The following is a 24,264-nucleotide window of genomic DNA, read 5'->3' as shown; positions in this document are numbered from 1 at the left end:
AAAGGATACCGAAGGGATTGTCTTGAATTCATGCTCACAGCCCTTAAAAAGACCATTTCTCAAGTTTGCCACTTCCAATAAGTCTCCAAACTTACCTTTGCAAGGAAGGATAGCACAGCCACAGAAGATCGTAAATGAATGAAATTTTCTGGGACTCCTAAAAACTAAGTCTACTTTGCTCATTCAGGTGCACAAACTACATACAATATAAATGGAATTAGTGTATCACACCTAATCCAGCAAAATGGACTTCAAAAGTAAACTATTTGGCTTGTTCCTATCTCCAAAATTGGCTCTTAAAAGATGCAACCCTTCTAAAATAACAGGGTCATTTACTTGGGTGATATTCTGAATTCACAGATTCTACTGAAGTATAAAATGGAGGCAATTTTTAGCTGCTGGGTTGAAACAGGAAGGCCTTACATCAGCTACCATAACTCACATGCAGAAGTTAGATTACTGCAATGCATGCTACATCTGAACTGCCTTTGAAGACAATTCATAACCTGCAGTTTGCTGCAGAGTGCAGCAAAACAATAGATCCAGCTGCTAACAAAACTTGGCTCTTTCAATAGGGCTGTGTTTTTGTTGTCTTGCTGGTTGTCAGTAGGCTTCAAAGTCCAATTCAAATCAAGGATCTAAAGCAGCTCAATTTGGCCTCAATCTGAATATTTCTGAAATGCATTCACTGAAACTATTGGGAATCAGGAGGAAAAGTCATTGGCTCACTGTTTTCAAATAACCAAAATAATATACTATTCATTAATGTTACAGGATTGTTTTATACTTGGTTATTTAAAATGGAGATATCTGCAATGGAACAGCAAATGCTTAATAATAAAATAATGGAACAGAAAAGTTCTCTCAGAAAAGTTTTTTTTTTAAGCTGATACAGTTTTTGACATTACAAAAATTGTAGAGTTACAAGACATAGTTTTTTCTCAGATTGGCAATCTATCCAATTAAATTATTTGTTTGAACAGAAGCACATTGTAATTTTCTTCAATCTTTGGATTTATAACCATAACTTTTGGATTAAATTTCAGCTTCCTACTAATACCTTCTAAGTATCAATGAGCCACAAGTACCTATTCTATTCTTTCTGCAGCTATACCTTTTAATCAGGCAATTTAAAACCAGTTTACAATTTCAAGGATTTATCATTGTTCTATATCTGATTACATCTGTGTTTCATATTATCACTGTGCATTCTATGTATAAACACAAATAGGTATTGAAATAACCTAAATATAAAACAACTCTCTCAGCTTGGAAAAGTTTATCCATAGTTACTGACAAATGAAGAGTTGTGGGCATTAGCTGGAAGTAAAGTTGAAAGTGGCATACCATTAACTACATGTGTGTACCTTAAAGTGAACGGAACAGATTTTGACAATTCGTCTATGAATGATATACTAGCAAACACCAGAGGGCAGTGTCATATTAAATGTGACTGAGATTTGTAATTGCATAAACAAGTATGGCTATCACAGCACTTGGCAAGCTTTGATCTGAGAAGCTAAGCAGGATTTGGTTAGGTTAGTAATTAGATGGGAGAGCCCCTCAGGGGATATTAAGACTGTAAAATAGTCTCAAAAGTCAAAAGGGCAATGACAAAACTTTATGTATCCAATGAAAATTACATGATGTCACCAGAACTCATGCTTAATTTAAACAGAGACATATCACCACTGGGAAAATTATAACTTGGATTATAAGCAAGAAACAAGGCCAGTTTCTAAACCAGACATCACCCACTGGTGCCATTTGGGAGAGCTCTTGTGTTTTATGTGAAACTATTTTCACAATCACTGCATTTTCACATTTTAAAAAATGCTACCTGAAATGAGGTTCTTTGTAATAGAGAAACTCTTGACATAGGGTTTTTAAAAACTTTTAAAATGAAATCTGCCTAATGATAGGCTCATGAGACAATAATATAAGCTGGAGTGCTCACCATCTTAGAAATGTTAATGCTAGAAGAATGGAGCACTGACCCAAAAGTCAGTTATGGTTTAATGTCCCTCAACTTAATCTCTCAGTCCAAGTTACTTAAATGCTATGATTTGTCTATACCTACAGAAGATGGAATCGTACAAGCCATGGTATTTTCTGTGACATTCTATGGAAGTGAGCTAGACTTTAAAGATGCAGGACAGAAAGATTATTGGAAGTGCAAAAGAGACATAGGTACCTTCTTTCATATGTGCTGGTTGTACCCTAAAGCTAAGACATATTGGGAAAAGGTTCATAATTAGTTACAACAGATTACAGATTACAACAGATTACAGGAAGACCGATGGAATGCATTCCAGAATTCTTTTTATTAGGGATAATAAGAAAGCAACAACCAAAGGATATAAAATATTTATCATTACGCATCATTACTGCAGCAAGAATTGCTTATGCCCAATATTGGAAGGATGACAAATCTCCAGTGGAAAATGTATTGATTGATAAAATATACAGGTGTGCAGAAATGGACAAATTGACAATAGAATTGAAATAGAAAATGAGTCAGACTGTTTTAAGGTTTGGACGAAATGGTATAATTGGATGGGAAAAATAAGAGAAAAACCAGCGTGACAGTGTGGAAAAGATTAAGAAACGGGGAATGGAAAGATATGATATATTGTAAAAAGATACGTAAATTGTAAAGTATGAAATTTGAATGTGGATTTGTGGGGAAAAAATGTTATGATGTTTAAAGATAAAAAAATAATAATAAAGACTATTGATCCCTTTGAAGTTTGATGTTGGAGAAGACTCCTGAGAATACCATGAACAACCAAGAAAACAAATAAGAAGACATAAATGACCAGACTGAAATGATCTTACTTCGAATATATTGTGCAAAGAATCATTTCTCTGGAAAAAAATTATAATGTTGGAAAGGTAGAAGGAAAGATACTTCAGAAGAAAAGGATTTAGGGGTAGTGATTTCTGACAGTCTCAAAATGGGTGAACAGTGCAGTCAGGCGGTAGGGAAAGCAAGTAGGATGCTTGGCTGCATAGCTAGAGGTATAACAAGCAGGAAGAGGGAGATTATGATCCCGCTATATAGAATGCTGGTGAGACCACATTTGGAATACTGTGTTCAGTTCTGGAGACCTCATCTACAAAAAGATATTGACAAAATTGAACGGGTCCAAAGGCGGGCTACAAGAATAGTGGAAGGTCTTAAGCATAAAACGTATCAGGAAAGACTTAATGAACTCAATCTGTATAGTCTGGAAGACAGAAGGAAAAGGGGGGACATGATCGAAACATTTAAATATATTAAAGGGTTAAATAAGGTCCAGGAGGGAAGTGTTTTTAAAAGGAAAGTGAACACAAGAACAAGGGGACACAATCTGAAGTTAGTTGGGGGAAAGATCAAAAGGAACATGAGAAAATATTATTTTACTGAAAGAGTAGTAGATCCTTGGAACAAACTTCCAGCAGACGTGGTAGATAAATCCACAGTAACTGAATTTAAACATGCCTGGGATAAACATATATCCATCCTAAGATAAAATACAGAAAATAGTATAAGGGCAGACTAGATGGACCAGGAGGTCTTTTTCTGCTGTCAGACTTCTATGTTTCTATGAAAGATAAGAAAAAAACCCACAGCAAGGTGGATGGACTCCATTACAGAGGAGATGAATGCACCGTTGGAGGCTTGAAAAAACAGGGATAGATCATCATGGATAAAATCTATCTGTGTGGTTGCTAGAAGTAAATAATGACTTGCTGACATGTAATCAATCAACTCAATCTTAGCAGTATGACATAGCATAAGGAATGCAAAAGAATATATGAAGAACCCCTTCCAAGAACAGAGTCATTCATTCCTTGAAGCAAAATCAAGGCTGCTGTTCACATCCCAATTCAATTTAAATAAATTTGTAGCATCTATCACAGAGTAGACAATTACCAGATTACCTCTTAATTTAATTAAAGCCAGTGGCTGCCTAATTCACTTCAACTTCAGTAAATAATACCACGAACTCTACAGCAATGTAAGAAAAATCTCTCTTTTTTGGTCCAAACCTACTACCTGGAACTCTGCAGATATATTCATTTATTTTGAATTAAGGTACATGTGGTCAGCAAGTGCAAGAATTATGAAAATGAAAAATTTAGGAGCCTATATTCTCCTGCCTCCCTATCTCTGCCATTTCCCCCATCCCACTCCATCCCACTCCATGGCTGAACCAACCTGTATGGTCTGAGATTTAATATGTTCCAAGTGTTTCTTTCTCTGCAAAGGTCTGCTTCAAGTTGCACACATATCGCTTGCTATACATTGATTTTAACCTCCCAGGACATTCCATTAAAAGTCTAAGATTTGGAACAAAGGCATTTTAGCAGCTGAACCTAGTGACACTTTGCTGAATATTAAAAGGTTTCAAGCCATCTCAGAAAGCCACAATAAGCATAATGGGTTTTTAACAATGGTTAATTCATAAGATATTTGTAACACTGGTCAATAAAGGTTTTGCTTCCTGAGTACTTTTGGATGTTTCTTACAGTTTTTCGGCTGCTAATCATGAAAATAACCTGTAATTTAACCTATCACATACTGTTTTATAGAAATGTTCTGTTTTTACACAATGGCAATGTACACTCTTTAGCACCTTTTGGCTGCGATACACACAGAAAAGAAATGTACAAAACCAGGAAACTATTGTTGAAGCATACCCAGTACACAAAGTACAATTGGAATATTTGTAGAGATCTAAAATTAGTGGCTCTGCTGCATGGAATTCACCAATGTTGTGACATACGCAAATGGAAAAACAGAAATGACCACTCCAAAAGAATTTGGGTCTAGGACAGAAAAACATGGCACGTGAATCACTTGACTCAACAAACATATTTTAGCCTTCCCATAAAACTGAGACTTATTTAAATCTTTGCTCTACTTCCATAACCAAAGCACCATGATCTCAGTTCAAATGCACTTTCTTCACTAACTGACTATATTCCATTTATTCCTATAACCCTAAAGGTTGTAGGTGCTTGGAATTTATTCTCACTTAGTGTACTTATACTCCTGGAAAAAAAGTTTAGATCCCACATAACAAGAAAGTGAATTCTATCTGGCAGGATAAAATTCAAAACAACTTCATATAGGCAAACATCACACAACCCATAATACTATTCTTTTTTGGATTTAGCAACTTCGTGTAAAGTACAGAAAGGAGTAAGAAATAGTAAGCAAAAGAAATTAAAGACATGAAAGATGAAGAATAAATTAGATAAATCTAGTTTAGCTCAGTTTAGCTTAGTATCATTCACTATATTTATCTAAATTTTTCAATCCTAAATCATACTTGTTTTTATCACATCCACATATCACTTTATATATAATTTTGTATATTTTGCATCTCTAACTCTATCTCTATCTCTAGCTAGCTATCACCTATCATTCCACCTAAGCTTTGATGAAAAGTTAGTGCAGTACTTACGTGGTATAATTTGATCTAATAATTCATGGAGAAAAACATTTCTTAAAGAATTTCAATAGTGTATATTTTACCAAAAACATTTCCTTTTTTGTACTGACACAATTTTAAAACTTCCGTAAAGCTTTTGTTTTCAGTTATTTGTTCTCTATTTCATTGCATGACTAATGACAAAGTTGACTAAGAAGAAAACCTCAGAAGATCTGTATAAAGTTCATTGAAAGAATTCAATTTCTCTAAGAATTATTGTATACTCATTTGGCTTTAGTTGCACTCAGGAAGTTCATTAGAGATGATTTCTTGATTAAAAGTCTGAGATATTGTGGTTTAGAAAGAAACTAAATCATTCTAAACCTGATGCTATTCCTCATTCTCTTCTGGCTCTTCATAAGTGACAGGAATCATAATTCAACATTATTTAATTAAAGTTCAACCTTGGAGAGGGTAGGGTAGGGGATTCATAGTACCACTGCCACCTCTTCCATAAAGAGAATAATTTTTGGAAATGGTTTCTGTGGATCCTTTTAGAAAGAATATGACATTTTAATGATGAACCTAAGCAATAACTTAAAAGTGATATGCTCATTTCTAAGAAATAAAACACATTGGAGTGGAGAAAAAAGTGGTGAATTTAGATACAGTGATCTGTCAATTTTGGCATTTCAGATCTAAGCATGAAACTCCTAGAATTCTTTAAGTAATTCTGGACCAAGGTGTACTCCCCTTAGTGAAAGATTAAGACAGAATAACTAAAGAAAATTGCTATATTAAGCTGAATAATTAGAACTGTATGATAGACTCACAGCATGCCAAAAAAGATCCATCTATGCCATCGAGTCTAACCCGCTGTTTAGTGCAGGAATACAAATAAAGATAAGCTGTATAGTTCCAAAGAAACTTTTTCAAAAGCAACTGGATTTTTTTTTTCCTTGAAGACATTTTGCTTCTCTTCCAAGAAGCTTCTTCATTAGCAGAATTGAAGAAGGTTTTTTGGGACTGGAAGCAAAATGTCTTCAAGGGAAAAGAAAGTCCATCTGCTTTTTGAAAAAGCATCTTTGAGACAACCATGAACTGGATGACTGAGAATCTCCATAGAGATAAGATGTCTTGCCTTCACCTCAACCTATCATCTGAGTGGGAAAGGGGCGTGGCCAAGTGCGGCGACACAGAGTTCCCTGCACTCTGCAGGGGAACCTCGAATCCCTGTCGCCTGGGAATCTGGTACAATCAGAACCAGGTTGGGGTGCTAAAGAAGAGGAATGCTCTGTTGGCAAACTGCACAGAGAACCGATTTAGGACCCTCAACCGGCGACAGTGGAAATTGGATTGCAAAAGCTGTCCAAGCTGCGGTGGCCATGAACGCAAAGGTTTTTGTGTTGGAGATCAGAAGACATCTGGAAAGAAGAATAAAGAAAAGTGCTGGAGAGATAAAGAAGAAGAGTAAAAGTTGTGTTGGTGAGTTATTTAGCTGAATTGCAATTTGGGACTTTTTTGGGGTGGTGTGGGGACTGATTTTAAATGGGAACAAAAAGATTGGTAAAAAATAAAGACAAAGCAGCTACTTAGCACTGAATCTTACAGTGGAAAAATATTAAAGAAGGCTGTAGAAGCCCAACATCTGATGACTTTTATATTTGATCTTTGAATTAACTTTGAAGTGAATTATTTGATCTAATAATATTGATTTAATTAAAAATCAACATATTAATTAATGAGAAAATAGAATTGTGGAACTAATGAGGAGGGCCACCTGCTGGTTGGAGGAATTCCTACAGTAGAAGATTTTTGTGGATGTTTATACAATAAAATAAAATTGACATCTTATCTGTTCAGGCTGTGAACCTGGAATGAACTTCTATTTACTTGGAAGTTGAAAGAAGAGAATTACTTTAGATTATAAACTGGTGAATGGTGGCTTTAGCAATATGGCATTAGAAGTTGAGAAGAAGATTAGAAGATCTTACACGGTTCTTTAAGGATTATTTTGCAGATTTACAGAGATCCCTTTTGGAGTATGAAGAAAAAAATTGAAAAAATGTGGAGAAAGCTCTTGTGAGCAGCAAGTATCTTGAAAATATGACTGCAAGGAACAAAAAACAAGAAAATGAAGATGACCTGAAACAAGGAGAGGAGCAAGTAGAGAAGGAGCTGGAAAATGATAACGATACAAGGGAAGAGGACTTTGAAGACAGACAAACTAATGACTACTTTGAGCTTTAGGATTATACTGAATTTTATGATTATTACACTGGGATTTAGAGTTGGAAAAAAAATAAGGCAAGGATACATGTATTGGGCTAGGCAAGTTGACAGGGGGAGGGGATTAAGGAAAATTGAAGGGATATTTAGGTAATAATATAGGGGGGAAGGAAAGAAGATAGGGGAGTGGAGAGTGAGAAGATTAAGATAAATTGAATAATAAAATCAAAATTGGAATGTAATTAGCTCCTGATATTACTGTTTTTAATGATAGTATTGCATATTAAGGTGTATGTCATGCTGTGTATGTTTCTGATATGGAGAGACAAAACTTTTACAAAAAAAAAAGAAAAATGTCTGGGTAATTGATTCTGCTACTAAACTGCTCTCATTGTTAGAAAGTTTCCCAGCATTCACTTTGAATCTGCATTTTTGAAATTTAAATTTATTGTTTCATATCCTTCAATCTGGAACAAGAAAGAACTGGTCTTGACATCCTTTTAGCTATTTGAACACTGTTATCATATCTTTGTTCAGTCAACTGTTCTTAAAATTCCTTGTATCTTTCTTTATAGATCTTAATTTCTATCTAAGATGATTTCAATTTGTTCATTTTATCTGAATGAATGTGCAGCAATTGCTTCCTGTGATTTGGAAATTATATTTTTTTTCAGACAGACTAAAATTGCACTTGACTTGTTTGCAGCTCCATGATACTGTTGGCAGTTCCTCAGTTTGCAATCCCTTATTACTGTAAGATTTACTTTTGCTAGTACCATTACCAAGACAGCTATTCCCCCTGTGGATTTTACTTTTCTTTTGTTATTTAAAAACATTTGCACTTCTTTCTATTAATTCTAGCATAATTTTAAGCTCATTTTTCCACTTGTTATTTCTATCTTTTACAATATACCCTGTTCAATTTTGCACCATCTGTCAATTTAATATCATTTCCCAATATAGCATATCTTCATCTAAATCATTAAGACAAGTTATTGAATAGTCAGGATTTAGGATTGATCCCTGAAGTATCCAACTTAGTACCTCTTTACAATTTGTTACAAAACTATTAAAGAACATTATTTATACAGACAATTGCCATGCTATCCAGATTTGCTAATCATAGCATACTTTGCCGAATATGGTATACCATAGAAAGTTTTGCAAATACATCGATTACTTTTTTGCTTATTATTTGTTTGTTTGTTGTTTTCTGTGTTTGTATACCATCAAATTCATTTTAAAAATATCTTCCGCTGTTTTCAATATAAAAACAGAGTAAAATATAAAAACCTGTAAGGCACCAAAAGAATCTTATCTCTTCAGGAATCCCATAAACATTAAGAGTTGTTTTACTATCTGCTAAAGAAATTACTTATTTGTTTTTTAAAAAAATGTAACCAATCCATGCTAACTTCTGTAAATTAACACATGTTTTCAAACATTCACTTTAGAATCTTTTCATATTAATATCTGAAAAGATTATAGAATGAATATTTGAAAACCAGTTTAAAGAATTAGTGAAATGGACTAGTCATATAATCAGCCAGGTTTTTTTCATACTCTGAAATGAAATTAACCTAGTTCTGGATATTTAAATGTATCTGAAGTGAAGCAATATTCTCTCATAATGTTTCTATTCATCTCAAGTTTCAGTCCTGAACTACTGTAGAATTACAAATTTTCAGCATAAAAGATTAAACACTAAAGAACCAATAGGATTAAATGCTAACTTGGAACCTCCCTCCCCTTTTCTTCTTTTATTGTAAGTTATTCCATTTTTTAATGATTTTGAAAAAAAATGTATGCATAGACTGTTGCCCAAATATGTTAATTTTTTATCATTATCAAATTCATAGCTGTTTTAAAATCTGAATTATATTCTAGTCATAGGAAACCAGAAGACAATGAAAATATGAACATTTATATTATGTAAAGATGGATTAGGGGCATGCCATATTTAGCTGAAATTGTGACCATGATATAGATCTTAGCTGACATTTTTAAAGACCTAGATTATGAATGTGTGGCTCATAAATATACGCACCCAAAAACATAACTGCTTTCATACATCCCTAATTCACATATGTTATTTAGTTGAAAAAAGAACCAAAAAGATTCCAGTTTTATTACTCATTAATGCTGCGTATGTTCCTTAACCTGAATAGACCAGGAAGTCAATATTTTTCTCTGAGACACATTCTTATTTTAAAAAACCCTCCCAAAATATATATATTTTCTCAACCACTCATAGCTAAAAAAAAAGAAATCTGAAATGACGCACAGAAATAAACAGGCAATGAATATCAATATCAAACAAACACTAATCATTGTTTTGATTCTTTAAAAAAAGGAAAGATCATTCAATGTGTCACCAGATTTCATAAGATTTTAATTACACACTTAGTATATTGTATGTTCATGTTCTTTCAGCAAAAAAAGCCCCCAAAACAATAAAACTGCAGTTTTGAAGCTTTAGAAGTGAATTATTTTTGTCACAATTTTTTTTAGTACAGGGAAAACACATTTTATCTTATGCAAATCGAATGGATTAAAAAATATAGCTGGCATACCAATTAGATACACTGAATTCATGGTATGCTGTTGCTGCCTACTGTTATATGTTACATCATGAATATATCTGGCCAATTAACAACTCTATTTATTAAACAGTAAGGGCCATAAATATTGAATAATTGCTGCCCTAAGCTGTTATCATACATCTGTATGAGTAGTGGGTCCTAAAACCCAATACTATGCGTGCTTGATGAGTCTGCGCATGCAAAGAAAAGAAAAATAAGACACAAGCAGAAATTGCTACTATTATTTGGACCAAATATGTTGAATACAGTATGTCCATTCTTTGAACTGATTAAGAAGCTGGTAAAATTAATAATGTGTTTTTTTGGCTATTTTTACTTTTTTATTTACATTAAAAAGTAAAACTTCATATACCTTCAATACAACTTATTGCATATATGAGAGTTATCAGAAAGTAAGGTTACAAGGCACGGAGCTCTCGTGGGGAATGTTTGCGGGGAAATTGGTATTACTTTGTGTAGCGGGAAGCCAGTGGAAGAGAATGAGCAGTGCCAGTGGTCAGTAGATCATTGACTGGCATTGTGGTGAAGGTTAGAGATGAATGTCCTCATTTCATTTCCCTCCAAGTGCGAAGTGCATGCTGTAATTATTTATTAGATTTGTACGCCGCCCCTCTCTGTAGACGCTACCTGAATGCTAAGGGCATGAACACTTCTGTGATGTGTGTCCAAGATTTGTGCACTATTGGTACCTAAGATTTTTGGGCTGAAGGAGAATGGGTATGGAGCCACTGTATTGATTGACGTTTGTTCTCTGGAGTATGGTGATAAGCCCAAGTTTAATCTCCTAGCACTATACAGTTGAGAAAAGCCTTGCCTTCAGTCTCGAAACGGTCAAGAAATTCTTGCGTGGCACTGACTCTGTCATTTTTCAAGTACAGTAAACTAAAGCACATTCCAATTTTGCTTTTTATTATTTCATCTGTATCAAGCTTTCTTCTCTCCACTTCCCTCTTTCTATCTCAGGTGGCTATTCCACTTCTACTACCTACTTTTTTACTCCTTCTACAACCTTTCCCTCCTCCTTCCTCCTCCTTTCTCCTATTCTTCCTCTACTTTCTCCCCTTTCTCTCCTTCTTTTCTACTTCCCACCCACTCTCAAAATCCTTCCCTAAGTGGATAATTCTATTACAGGCTAAAATGCTTCTCTAAATCTTACCCTTCATGATCTCTTATTTCTCAATATCCTATCTGTTATATTTATATCTTAACTTTCGGTATATGTATTTTAATTAGTGCTACCTCCTTTATACCTAGTTTTGTCTCCTGGGTCTACCACCAACCAATTTGATTTTTATTCCAGATTAATTGCTATAGCTAAATTTTACAAGTTAATTATTGTTTCTTATGCTTCTTAGTTTTAGGCCTTATTGCATCTTTTGTTTTCATTTTCAACCATTTCTAAATACCTAACAAGAAATCAAAATTAACTTTCAATTAATCCTGTGGTCTCATATTAACAATAATACTATTCTCTTATATCTTATTTTGCATCAGTAACATCAATAACCATTGTAATTCTTATGTGTTTACGTAATATATTTACTCACATTTATAGATTATTCATTTCCTGTATCAGGAAAACTTTATATGTGAATAGATTAACTGCACAGTTTATGCTTTCTTCCAATAGTTATATTATAAATTCCCTTAATAGTAATACCTCTATCTGCTATGAAATATGAGATTGAGTAAATAATCTTTTTTATTACATAACATGTTATTTATCTAATTCAAGCTTTGCCCCCTAAATCCAATCATTTATCTTTTAATTAAATCTTATTAGCTATTAATGATAATGATGACAGTGTTATATATCATAGTACTAAAATCTAAAAATAAAAGAAAAAAGAAAATATACAAATAATCCTCTTATTATATTTCACTAGCATCCATACTCATCAAAAATCTTTCATTAAATTATATCAAATCCATGAGCTATTCAACATATACAACAGTATATGTTGTATATGTTGAGTTCAACCAACATATACAACAGTAATAACTTAATTTCTTCCACTAGTTAATTTGTATCTTCATTTAATATAACCAATCCTTCAAATCATTGGTCTTTTAATTAAGACTTATTCACTATTCATAATAATAATAACAGTATAATGTACCATAATAAATTTTAAAACGTAACGGATAAAAATAATCTATTTCTCTTCTTTATTAAATCAACCATTTCATGTTTCTATCCCACTTTTCTTGGCTCCTTTCCCCCCTTTTCTTCTTTTTACGTTTATACCCCCATCTTCTTTTCCTCCAAGCTTTTTCCTTCCTCTTTAAAAATAGTACTTGTCCAATTCTACCTTCAATTGTTCTTCCTCTCTCCTCTTTTTTAAATGGTTTCATTAGATGGCAATATTTTCTCCCCATTCTCTTTTGATCATTGTAAGACCCAGTAAAATAATCATGAATTACAATATAATCATCAATTTGTCCATTTGCAATATCTTTTTTTCCTTTTATCATGGTAGCTTTCAATATAATCATCTATCTGGTTATTCTTTTCTAAATCCATCTTTTTTATCTTCTTGTTCTTTATTTTAATTGTTACAGATGTTGTTAACCTCTAGTTTATCCCTAAAGCCATTGTTATCCTTTGATTCTTTTTCTCCTTCCTTTCCAATACTCAATCCAAAAAAGTCTCTTTTTAAATCCCATAAGATTTAATCTTTTATGTCTTTTATGTCCTCATGAAGGTCTTTTAAAAATGACACCAATTCTTCATAATTGTTTATCTCCATGTCATCAATATCAGGAATTCATTAAGAGTTACAAAATCCAGCTGTTAACAGATGTCTGCTTACACACTCTTTTTAGTATCTCAGTCTATACCTTTAAAGTCCCAATCTCTTATTCTTTTCAATGTTAAAGTTTATTCAAAGTTTAATCTAGTTCAAACAGATACAAATTGTCTATCAGTAGAATAACATTGCACAGTGCTTCAGTAGAATAATGTTGCACAGTGCTTCTCAGATATCAAAATAGTTTCCCTATTGAAAGTAAACAGCTGTAAAATCATCCATGAAAATTTCTCACCGTTGCGATTATTCTTCCAGTCTGTAGATGGCAGCCACACTTTCAAATCTACTTTTTATTCCATATTTTTCCTCAATACTTAAATCAGTTTTAACCACACCAAAAATATTATCTTATAATCTTCTTTGCCAGATTCTTTGCCAGATCTTATGGCCACAATCCAGGTTCTTAAAGAATGGGCATCAATTATAATTCTATCTCATTTTTTCCCCTTGTAAAAACTTCATGGTCCTCCGATGCTAGCTACCCACTTTCTGTAATTACAGTCCTTTCATTCCCTTTTAAGTGCTAAAAAAAGAGTCTTTCAGGCTTCTATCAGCATTGACACTCACCAGCGCTAAATTCAACTCAATCTTGTATCTTCTTTCCTTTCCTTTGACTTTTTAAAAAAAAAAAAAAAAAAAAGCAATCCAGCCATTTGTGGCCACAGCAGCTAGGAAGAGTGTTGTCTTCGGCTGCTGCTGGCCCAGAGATTCCCTAGGGGATTTTCCATTTTCCCAGCTTGCCGGCAGGCACCTCATTTTGTCCCCACCCCTACTAGAATGTTCTGGTCTCATTATAATTGAGCTGGACCTCCTAACGGTGAGGATATCGGAGTTCCCCAGTGGAGCGTGGGGAACACCTGTTTCACCATGGCGTTTGGCCATGCCCTCCACTCTACAATTAATAATATTAATGCAAGTGAGGTTTACTCTCCCTTCTAGTAAAAAGAATTAAGATTATGGATAACCTGGGGCAACTTGATAATTATTTAATGGGGACAATTTTTTTCAAATGGAAAAAGGGAACACATTACTTTGAATTTCCTTGTGGATTGTGCCAAATTGTATAAGACAACTTAAGAGTTAAATCCTACAATAAGCACAGGTGATAGTTGAGTTCCAGTGTCTGAGGGATAGCTCCCAACAGTAGAAGATATTACTAACTGAAGCTGAGACAGCTTTTCACTATGCCTGAATGAAATAATATATTCAAATAATGAGAGAGAACAGTCCTTGAATTTCTTCATGGCTTTCTGTCCTCGTATAACCTGCTTTAATTTGCTTAGCTTTCCAGCTCAGCAGAATCAAATTAATGTTTAGATGTTTTCATATCAAAAGTACAGTGGTGGCAACTTTTCTGAATCATCACCTGAGATCGGTGAAATTAATTTAGGGACCACCAGACTCAAGATGGTAGGTGGCCTACAATAAAAGACTATAAAATTCAATGCAATAATTATTAAAATAAATAAATTCCTGTCCCCACACCCTGATATTCCCAAAACTATTAACTTGTAGCAAAAAACAGCTCTTTTCTAACTACCCCAACAACTTTAAATGGAAAGGAACCTTTCAGAAAATTGTATGTGTAGAGGGTGAGTATTGAGGAGCAAGAAAAACCAAAGTTACATAGAAACATATAAGATTGACGGCAGAAAAAGACCTCCTGGTCCATCTAGTCTGCCCTTATACTATTTCCTGTATTTTATCTTAGGATGGATATATGTTTATCCCAGGCATGTTTAAATTCACTTACTGTGGATTTACCAAACATGTCTGCTGGAAGTTTGTTCCAAGCATGTACTACTCTTTCAGTAAAATAATATTTTCTCATGTTGCTTCTGATCTTTCCCCCAACTAACCTTAGATTGTGCCCCCTTGTTCTTTTGTTCACTTTCCTATTAAAAACACTTTCCTCCAGAACCTTATTTAACCCTTTAACATATTTAAATGTTTCGATCATGTCCCCCCAGTTGCTCCAAACCAATGAAGAAAGTAGCTTTCACTCCCTCTGGTGATAACTGAAGTTACTGAATACATTTTGTGCTATCTCTTTCTCTCTGTCCCTCAAAGCAAGCAACAATCAAAATGTTGCTCTGGCTTTAAAAAAGTGGCCACACCCAGTTTTGTACAATTTACTCCATCAGATGTTACATATTGCAAAACAATAAGAAGCACCTGCTCACAGGTATCCTTTATGAGAGATCATGTAGGATAAGAGCAGGTAGAGCTGCTCTTTTCCTATATGATCTCTCATAAAGGATAGAGCTGGGGATGGAGTTAAGTGCATCATCAGCCTGAAACCATTACGTTCTCCCAGATGGTCTAAGTTCAACCCTCCTAAATTTTGTTGGCCCTTATCTCATACAAATTTAGTGTTGAGCTTAATTTGGAGGATAAAGCATCAGGACCATCCATTAAATTGAAGCAGGTCCTTCTATTATAAAAATGGATATACCACCATGCTTGCTTACTATCTATTACAAATTTGTTTATTTTATGAGGTACAACTATCTGAATTTTCAGATGAAATTAATCCAAAACTTAGCTAGTTATGCTTTGGACTGAAATTGCATAAATGTCACTTGGCCTGGCCCTGAAATAGAGTATCTCTACAACTTTCCTCTACCTGGTGCACCTGTCACAAAAACCTTCTTGCACCTTCAGAATCTTCCGAGTCAATATGAAATCACATCAACCCAGAAATTCAAACTGAAGCCAGGAAATTGTCATAAATACTTTACAGTTTGGACAAACATTGGGAAAAAATGTTGCAAGTTTATCTAATGGTTGTCCTAAAAGCTACAAATGTTCCTAATGGTTACAGGAAGTGTTAGCTCCTTCTATGTTTCCACCCAAATAAATACAATATTCTACACAAAATCAGACGTGGGAGCCTGGATAAACTAGCTAAGTAAGCTCAGAGAGGGAATTTTCATGGATTTTTCTATTTAGAGAGGTAACTACTGACAAAATACAGTATGTCCTATCCCAGATAAACACCAGTATAGCCTCTGAGCAAATATTTGTTTATCTCACTGTTTCATTTTCTCTTCTAGCTTACTTCTGATTTTAAAAACTAGGTAAGGATTATTTGGCCTCCTTTTGTGTGTGAAGAATGTACAGTGGTACCTCATCATACGAACTTAATTGGTTCCAGGAGGAGGTTCGTAAGGTGAAAAGTTCGTAAGATGAAGCAATGTTTCCCATAGGAATCAATGTAAAAGCAAATAATGCGTGCAAATCCTTCAGGAAAATCCCAAACTTTAGAAGGGAGGCGAACAGAGAGCAGGGAGGAGCAGCTAAAGGGGGCGGGTGGAAGAAGCAAGGCTAGGCTAAAGGGTGAGTGGGAAGGAAGAAAGGCAAGGGGGGCGCCCCTCCCTTTTCTTTCTTCAAAAGACACCTTTCAGTGCCTTTGGGAGCATGCAAAATCTTTACTCCTCCAAGCTGCCCCTCCCTTTTCTTTCTTAAAAAGACACCGTTTCAGTGCCTTTGCAAGCATGCAAAATCTTTACTCTTCCAAGCTGCCCCTCCCTTTTCTTTCTTCAAAAAAGGGGGAAAAAGAAACCCCTTCATCCCAGCAGCAGCTGCTTGGGTTTGTAAGGTGAAAATAGTTTGGAAGAAGAGGCAAAAAAATCTTAAACACCGGGTTTGTATCTTGAAAAGTTCGTTAGAAGAGGTGTTCGTAAGATGAGGTACCACTGTATTTCTATATCTTGTGGGGGCATGGCAACCAGCCCTCTTATAAACCTCTGATCTAAGCACTTAGTAATAATAAAATATAGTTCCTGTTGATTAGCAGTTTTGTCATACAGTGCCAGATTGACTTCTGGCTCCAGATCAAATAAATAAATAAATAAAACATTACTTTAGTCTTTTACGAGTGCTATGTGGAAAAGCCGAAACCTAATTTCTCCTCTGGTGTGGATGCACTTCAGGATGTTCTTCATTTGGTAAAAAAATTCCTAGAGCATTAAATGGTTCACAGCTGGCACTAAAAATGATCTTCCCATTTATTACTCAGGCAAAACTCTTCAAATGTTACAAACAATTAAATGCCAGCTTAAACATTTATAAGAAATTATAGTAGAGCATTGGCAGCTTTCATTTGCAGACAGATTGTTTTTTAACAATAAATACTGTCAAATCTATATCTGTTTAAATTAGAATTAGCAAAGGCCAGAAAAAAACAAAGCTAGCACCATTTCTTCCTGGCATTCAGTGTCAAAGTGGGCCAGATGTCTTGTTTTCTACCAGAATAACTTTTTATTTCCTCCTGAGTTTTATTTTAATCACTTTTATGTATACATTTTTGCCTTTTCTGTATTACCCACAATTGCATTTTCCTTTACTATATTTTAGGTATTATACTTCACCAACAGAAATAACTTTTAAAATATTACAACCCAGTACTATAATCTGCCACTACAAACAGTATAGAGAATATACACCAGATTCAGAAGTAGTTCCAAGTGGTTGTAAGACAAACAAGTAAGGACTTGTAAATGAGAAGCAGAAACATGGTTTCATCACCTGATGTATATTTGTTCTACTTTAATAATTTAGGCCTGAATGTTTCCAAACAGAAATAAATTTATGAGCTGTGGTTGTTCTTTTCCTGACAAAAAAATCAAGTGATTAGAGCACAACAAAGCAATTAGCATTAGCCAATTTTTTTCCCTTTTCCATTCTATGCTAGCATAGAAACATAGAAGATTGACGGCAGAAAAGACCTCATGGTCCATCTAGTCTGCCCTTATACTGTATTTTATCAGAAAATTTAGCAGGAAAATAGAGAGTCATTGAGCCTTTGCAGGTTCTAATAAATGTCTTTAAAAACAGACCCCATAACTATAAAATTTAGTTTACCAGAGGATGCTTTAGTGATGGGAAAAGAGGAAGGAAAGAGGATGACTGTCAGTAAAGTAGATTGATTGCTATAATGACATTGTTTGGACTTGCGAAAAAACAGGTTAGGTTACCATGCAGAAAATCTATGTGGTTGCTAAGAGTCAACATTGAGTTGATGGCTCACAATCAATTAAAAATTAATTAGAGGTATTATGTGAAAATAAATTAAGTTATTATATACATCTTTATCACTGTTGTGAGGTGCTCCGAATCTTTGGAGAGGGGCGGCATACAAATCTAATAAATTATTATTATTATTATTATTATTATTATTATTATTATTATTATTATTATCTTTATTATGCAAGTCATTTTCAGAGTGTGTGCAAGGAAGTATGGAGGATCATACTCAAAATAGTTATACTTCTTGGTTAGGAAAATAAATAATAGAAAATATGTTTTTCTTATTATATAATTTCTCTACAATAGATGCTTACCAGGTATAATGTGTTAGAAATTAGGTGCAATCACAAGACATTGCAAGCCTGGACAATTTGCCTCCTATAATAATATGCCTTCAAATAAATGCAGTCTAAAAATCCTAGCAATGTTCATATTGTGAATCATCCCCAAAGGTCAGGTTACAAGAGTACCGAATAACAAAATCATAGCAATCATAACTTTCCATTTCTATTATCTCTTGCTCTTCTACAAAATAATCTGCCATTCATTAAAATTGGTTGCTAATTACATTTATAATATTTCACAACCCTTGTTTAGGAGATGAAAAAATGCACTTCTTCTTTAAGCATTTAGTACCTACCTAAACCTAACATGCTGCCAAAATGGAAGAATAAGAACGTAAGAACATAAGAAGAGCCATGCTGAATCAGGCCAAAGCCCATCAAGTCCAGCATTCTGTGTCACACAGTGACCCACCAATTGTAGATGGGGATCTTGAGCAGAAAGAGAAGGCAAAAGCCTCCCTTTCCCTTGACCCCCAACAAATGGTATCCAAGGGAATCCTACTTGCCTCAACCAACATAGACATCTGTTTCAGTAACCACCAATACACTTGGCATCCATGAATCTTCTAATCCTGCCTTGAAGCTATCAACACTGACAGCTGTCATGACCTCTTCTGGAAATGAATTCCATAAACCAATGACAGATCATGATCTGGCTACTGCAGGCACAAATGACAATTTAAGGACACATTAACGTAAGGACACGTAATGTTCTTCCAGCAAACGAATGAATATTCTACTGATCATTCCACAAGACAGAGCAATTAGATATTTTTGGTGGAGCATGTAGTCTGTTCACTTACCAATTGTGTAGTATCTCTTCAGTTCACCCTTCCGTGGATTGCGCCGCTGGGAATTTGCAGTGTTATTCTGCTCTTCAGAAGTGGTTGTGTTGTTAAGAGCTGTAGGCTTACTTGGTTGCAGTGCATGTTGTCCTGCTGATGGCAGAGGTTCATATCCTGATGCAGAAATTTCAATAGACTGGGATTTTTTCTTTAGTCTAAAAGGGAACGGATATAATATACTATTAACAGATAGATTACAGCTACATGTTTCAACTTTTCTTGCTTTGCTGACCTCATGAAGAAATACAAAATTTCGTATTACATGTATCACTGTTGCAGGTTTACATGGATTTCGCCACAGAATGGATGTACAATACATTGACACATGATAATTACTAGTTCAAAATAGGTCAAGAATGTAGCTGGGCTGTCATAATCAAGATAAGATATATTTAGCAGAGTTTATTTAGAAAGAACCTGGAACTTGAGCAAGTGTAATTAGAATAATTGCAAACTTCCAGAATACTTTTCAGTTTATATATTTAAAAATCCTTTATTTAGTGGCATCTCTATCTCTGGCTAGTATTTCATTTACAGAAATGTTTAGGTTCTGTCAACATATGCCAAGTCTCAGAGGATTTTGTCTTCTAAATTAATATTTTGGAATTCAATTCATTTCTAAAGTTTTGTAAACCTAGCTAGCTCAAAACGTCCCCATTACTAATGCTTCTCTTTTACTAGTATCATGTATATAAATATTATTATGTCTTCGTATACCACCAATAAGTACTTGACAAAACAAATAAATAAAAATAAATTCATAAACAAACAGGGCATTATGAGAAAAATGTAGAAAATATATAAATGAATGCAATGAGCAATGTGTAATGACTGTCTATTTTTATGCAAATATGGTCTAAATATATATATATATTTCTTATAGAAAAAGCTACAGAACCCCCAGAATACATTCCTAGTTTATTTATTAAGTAGAAATTGCATTTATAATCCACCATTATCTGATAATTCTTGGCATCTTATAGCTTATAGAAAACTTAAAATATCTACTGTACAATTAAAAATACAGTAATGATTTCATTAAATCTTAAATAAGAATAAACAAAGATGAAAAACAAATAGAAAGATTGCATAAAATTTAAATTAAGAAAAAATCATTGTGGCATAATTAAATTAAACTCCAAGAGAATTTAAGGATATTTGGTAACAATGCACTGAGAAGCTAGTTTATGTATGGATTTTAAAATGACAGACCAAAAGAATGGTATGGAAAAAAATGTTGGATTTACAAATGAAACTGGGTTCTGGTTAAACAATTGAAGGAGTCATACTGTACAAATAATAAAACAGAAGAAGTGCCTGGATAACATTTTCCCTTGAATTTACAAAAAAACCCCACATATCACATTTTCTTCCAGTTAAGAGATGAGATATGGGAGGAAGAGTTCTTTTGTTGTAGCACCAGAAAAATATTTACTGCAACCATTTGTACTTTTTGTGATGATTAAGTTATTTGCTCATATATCTTTTTTCTTTTTATTAGTGGTTTTTTCTTCTTTTTAAAAAATGTCTCTGCACTTTTTTAGTTTTTGTATTTCTTTAGCTTGCATTAGTTTTTTCAAATCTTTGTTTCTGTAAAGTTTAATAATTATAAAATAGCATTTTTAACTTGTAAGGGTTAAATATTAACTTTTGTCTTACTGCTTTCTTTATTCATTAAAAATATAAAAAAACAGGTGAAATATGCAATGCATTCTTACTCACGCATAATGCTAAATTATAATGAGATTTTGTCCTAGCACAATGTCTGAATTCTTCATCTTACAGCCTGTTTAACAATCCTTTTTTTTTTAAAGGTAAACCAGCTTAGTATAATGATGAACCAGGTCATGCTTCCACTTTGATTCTAGCCAATTACCGGTAAATTATAAACTTTAATATTGAAAGAAGAATTCAGATGAGTTCAGGGGAATTGCCAAGATGAAAGCATAGTGTGTGATTATATTTACAACAGGATGTCATTTTCATATTTGATTTTTGTGTCATGTCAAAATAATAGTGAAATCACAAGCCATTATTTCCTGAGAAAATAAGCCATCTTGGGCAGCAGTAAAATCTACTTATGATCCCTACTGGTTCGGAAGTGTGTGCTTTTTGTGTGTGCACATGCACCACCATCGCACATGTCTTTTCACCTTCTGCACATGCGCAGATGGATTTGCACATGTGTAGAGGGTTAAAAACAAGAAAATGGCAACTTCCAGGAGGCTGCTGCCGCTACCAGTTGTCTGAACAACTGGCAGCTACCACTACTGGTACGCCCAAACTGGGGCGTACCCGTAGGATTTCACTATCGATCTTGAGTTAAGGCTGGAGCTAATGAGCTGAAATTATAAACACCAATAAGACTATCAACAACTCATTTACCATTTTTTTTAAAAAATAATTTTAATTATTCATTTTAATTTAGAAGTAATGCACAGAAACATAGAAACATAGAAGTCTGACGGCAGAAAAAGACCTCATGGTCCATCTAGTCTGCCCTTATACTATTTCCTGTATTTTATCTTACAGTGGATATTTGTTTATCCCAGGCATGTTTAAATTCAGTTACTGTGGATTTATCTACCACGTCTGCTGGAAGTTTGTTCCAAGGATCTACTACTCTTTCAGTAAAATAATATTTTCTCATGTTGCTTTTGATCTTTCCCCCAACTAACCTCAGATTGTGTCCCCTTGTTCTTGTGTTCACTTTCCTATTAAAAATACTTCCCTCCTGGACCTTATTTAACCCTTTAATATATTTAAATGTTTCGATCATGCCCCCCCTTTTCCTTCTGTCCTCCAGACTATACAGATTGAGTTCATTAAGTCTTTCCTGATACGTTTTATGTTTAAGACCTTCCACCATTCTTGTAGCCCGTCTTTGGACCCCTTCAATTTTGTCAATATCTTTTTGTAGGTGAGGTCTCCAGAACTGAACACAGTATTCCAAATGTGGTCTCACCAGCATTCTATAGGAAGTTGACAGTTCAGTAATATGGGTCAAAGACATTCTTAGCCATGGCAACTTAGTGGCAGGGCATAAAAAGTTCTTTTTGCTAAATGGTTAAAAAACAAAAAACAAACAATAGAATAAATGGACAATTTTACTCCTGGAGGGAAATAAGGCGTTCCTTATTGAAGAACACCATTTTAAATTGTTCATAAATTACCAAAAGTTAGGATAAGCAGAGAACTAAGTTTACAGATTTATATTGAGCTTTCCAAGGTGGTAAAAATGAAAGGTGACTATAAAGAGTCCAGAAACATCTTTGTAAAATAGGTGAATTGTCAATAAAATAGAAAAAGACATATTTGGGAGGCTTGAGAGAACATATTAGGCATTGATCGTTCTGCAAAAAATCTATTTAGGGATTGCTAGTAGTTGAAAACAATTTGATTGCATATAATCAATCATCAATCAATCAATGTACAATATTGTACAATATTGTACATTGTACAATATGTACTATATATATATATATAGTACAATATGTACTATATGTAGTACAATATGTACAATATGTATTGTACAATATGTACTATATATATATAGGCAAAACCCGAACTCAGAACAATCTACATATCGGTTGGGCCGAGAGGCAAATAAGGAGCTGTGATGTTCCTTCAATACACCAGGGCGATTCGACACAAAAATATGTAATCCTTCCCTGGTGCAGAGCTGAAGGGATTGGGTACTGTAGCCTTGAGGATAATTCTCTGCCTTACAAGGCAAAGGTTGCAGGTTCAAGTCCCAGTGGGTATGGCTAGCTGATGAGGCCAAAATAAGGCCGAAATAGATCTATCCTAGTCTCCCTTAATTTTCAAATTCAGCAAAAAACATGTGACATATATATATATATATATATATATATATATATATATATATATATATATATATGTAGATTGTTCTGAGTTCGGGTTTTGCCCTGTGTAATATTTTGCATGTCTATATATATATATATATATAGGGGGAGATTAAATCTGTAAGAATTCTTACAAATCAATAATATTCATGCTCATTTTAATAGAGCTATACTTGCTTTATTCAAATATATTATCTTCATGAAAAGTGAAGTACTGAGCAAAAAGCTTTGTTATAAAGATAAATAGATAGTATTATGTTTCTTTAGTTCTTGTTCAGTTTTTCGGTTGAAAACTCTCTTTTTCAATATTTGAATAAATAATAGATAAACTTCAAAACATAGGCAACTGCAGAAAGGTAAAAACAAAAACAAAAATACCCTCAGGCTGTCAATCATAATTATTCTGTTAAGATTTTAAATTTTTGTTAACTCTCAGTAGATGCCTCTGTTAGAAAACCTTTGGTTCAAATACCGATGAAAGAACTATCAAGGCTTTTGTCAGATTTTTCCTTCCCGAGAAAGCAAAAATCAGAAGAGTGAAATAAACATGATCTTCCATCACCATTTTAATCTTCAACAATGTATTTCTTCGAAATTAATAATTAATGTGTATATGAGAAGGAAAGATGACCTTTACAGTTGTAATAAATGATTCTCAGATTAATAAGATCCAGCTATTATATAAACAACTAGCCTCAGATTCTAGAAATGTTTCCCTTCTTGTACATCATGTCAAGTTATGAGAAATTCAGAAAGTTACCAGCTAAATATATACTGAGATACATAATCACCTCCAACAAGTGAATAATTTGCATTTCACTTTTAAATTTTCATTCAAAAAATTAATCCACTTGTTGGAATGATTATCCTTTTATCTTAATAAAACTTGCTAAAGAGAACTCTCGGATTCACATGGTTATAACATGGGTTAAGGTAAAAGGTAAAGGTTCCCTTCACATGTGTGCTACTCATTCTCAGCTCTAGGGGGTAGTGCTCATTTCCGTTTCAAAGCCAAAGAGCCAGAGCTGTCTGTCGCTGTCTCTATGGTCATATGGCAGACATGACTAAACTCCAAAGGCACATGGAACGCTGTTATCTTCCCACGAAAGGTGG

The 24,264-nt window shown here is 34.0% G+C and overlaps 1 protein-coding gene across 2 annotated transcripts in view; it reads right to left on the bottom strand.

Moving 5' to 3' along the window:
* The window catches only part of OXR1 (oxidation resistance 1), a 279,350-nt gene that overhangs the window by 108,789 nt on the left and 146,297 nt on the right, over window positions 1-24,264 (bottom strand). For both annotated transcript variants that reach the window (XM_070748208.1, XM_070748209.1), the window contains one exon: window positions 19,244-19,440. In XM_070748208.1, the coding sequence (XP_070604309.1) occupies window positions 19,244-19,440 (197 nt within the window). The remainder of the gene's footprint in view (window positions 1-19,243; window positions 19,441-24,264) is intronic.

The sequence above is a fragment of the Erythrolamprus reginae genome, chromosome 3, assembly GCF_031021105.1.
Source record: "Erythrolamprus reginae isolate rEryReg1 chromosome 3, rEryReg1.hap1, whole genome shotgun sequence".
Taxonomy (NCBI): Eukaryota; Metazoa; Chordata; class Lepidosauria; order Squamata; family Dipsadidae; genus Erythrolamprus; species Erythrolamprus reginae.
The sequence above is the reverse complement of the archived record's forward strand: the minus strand, read 5'-3'. Positions and strand labels throughout refer to the sequence as shown.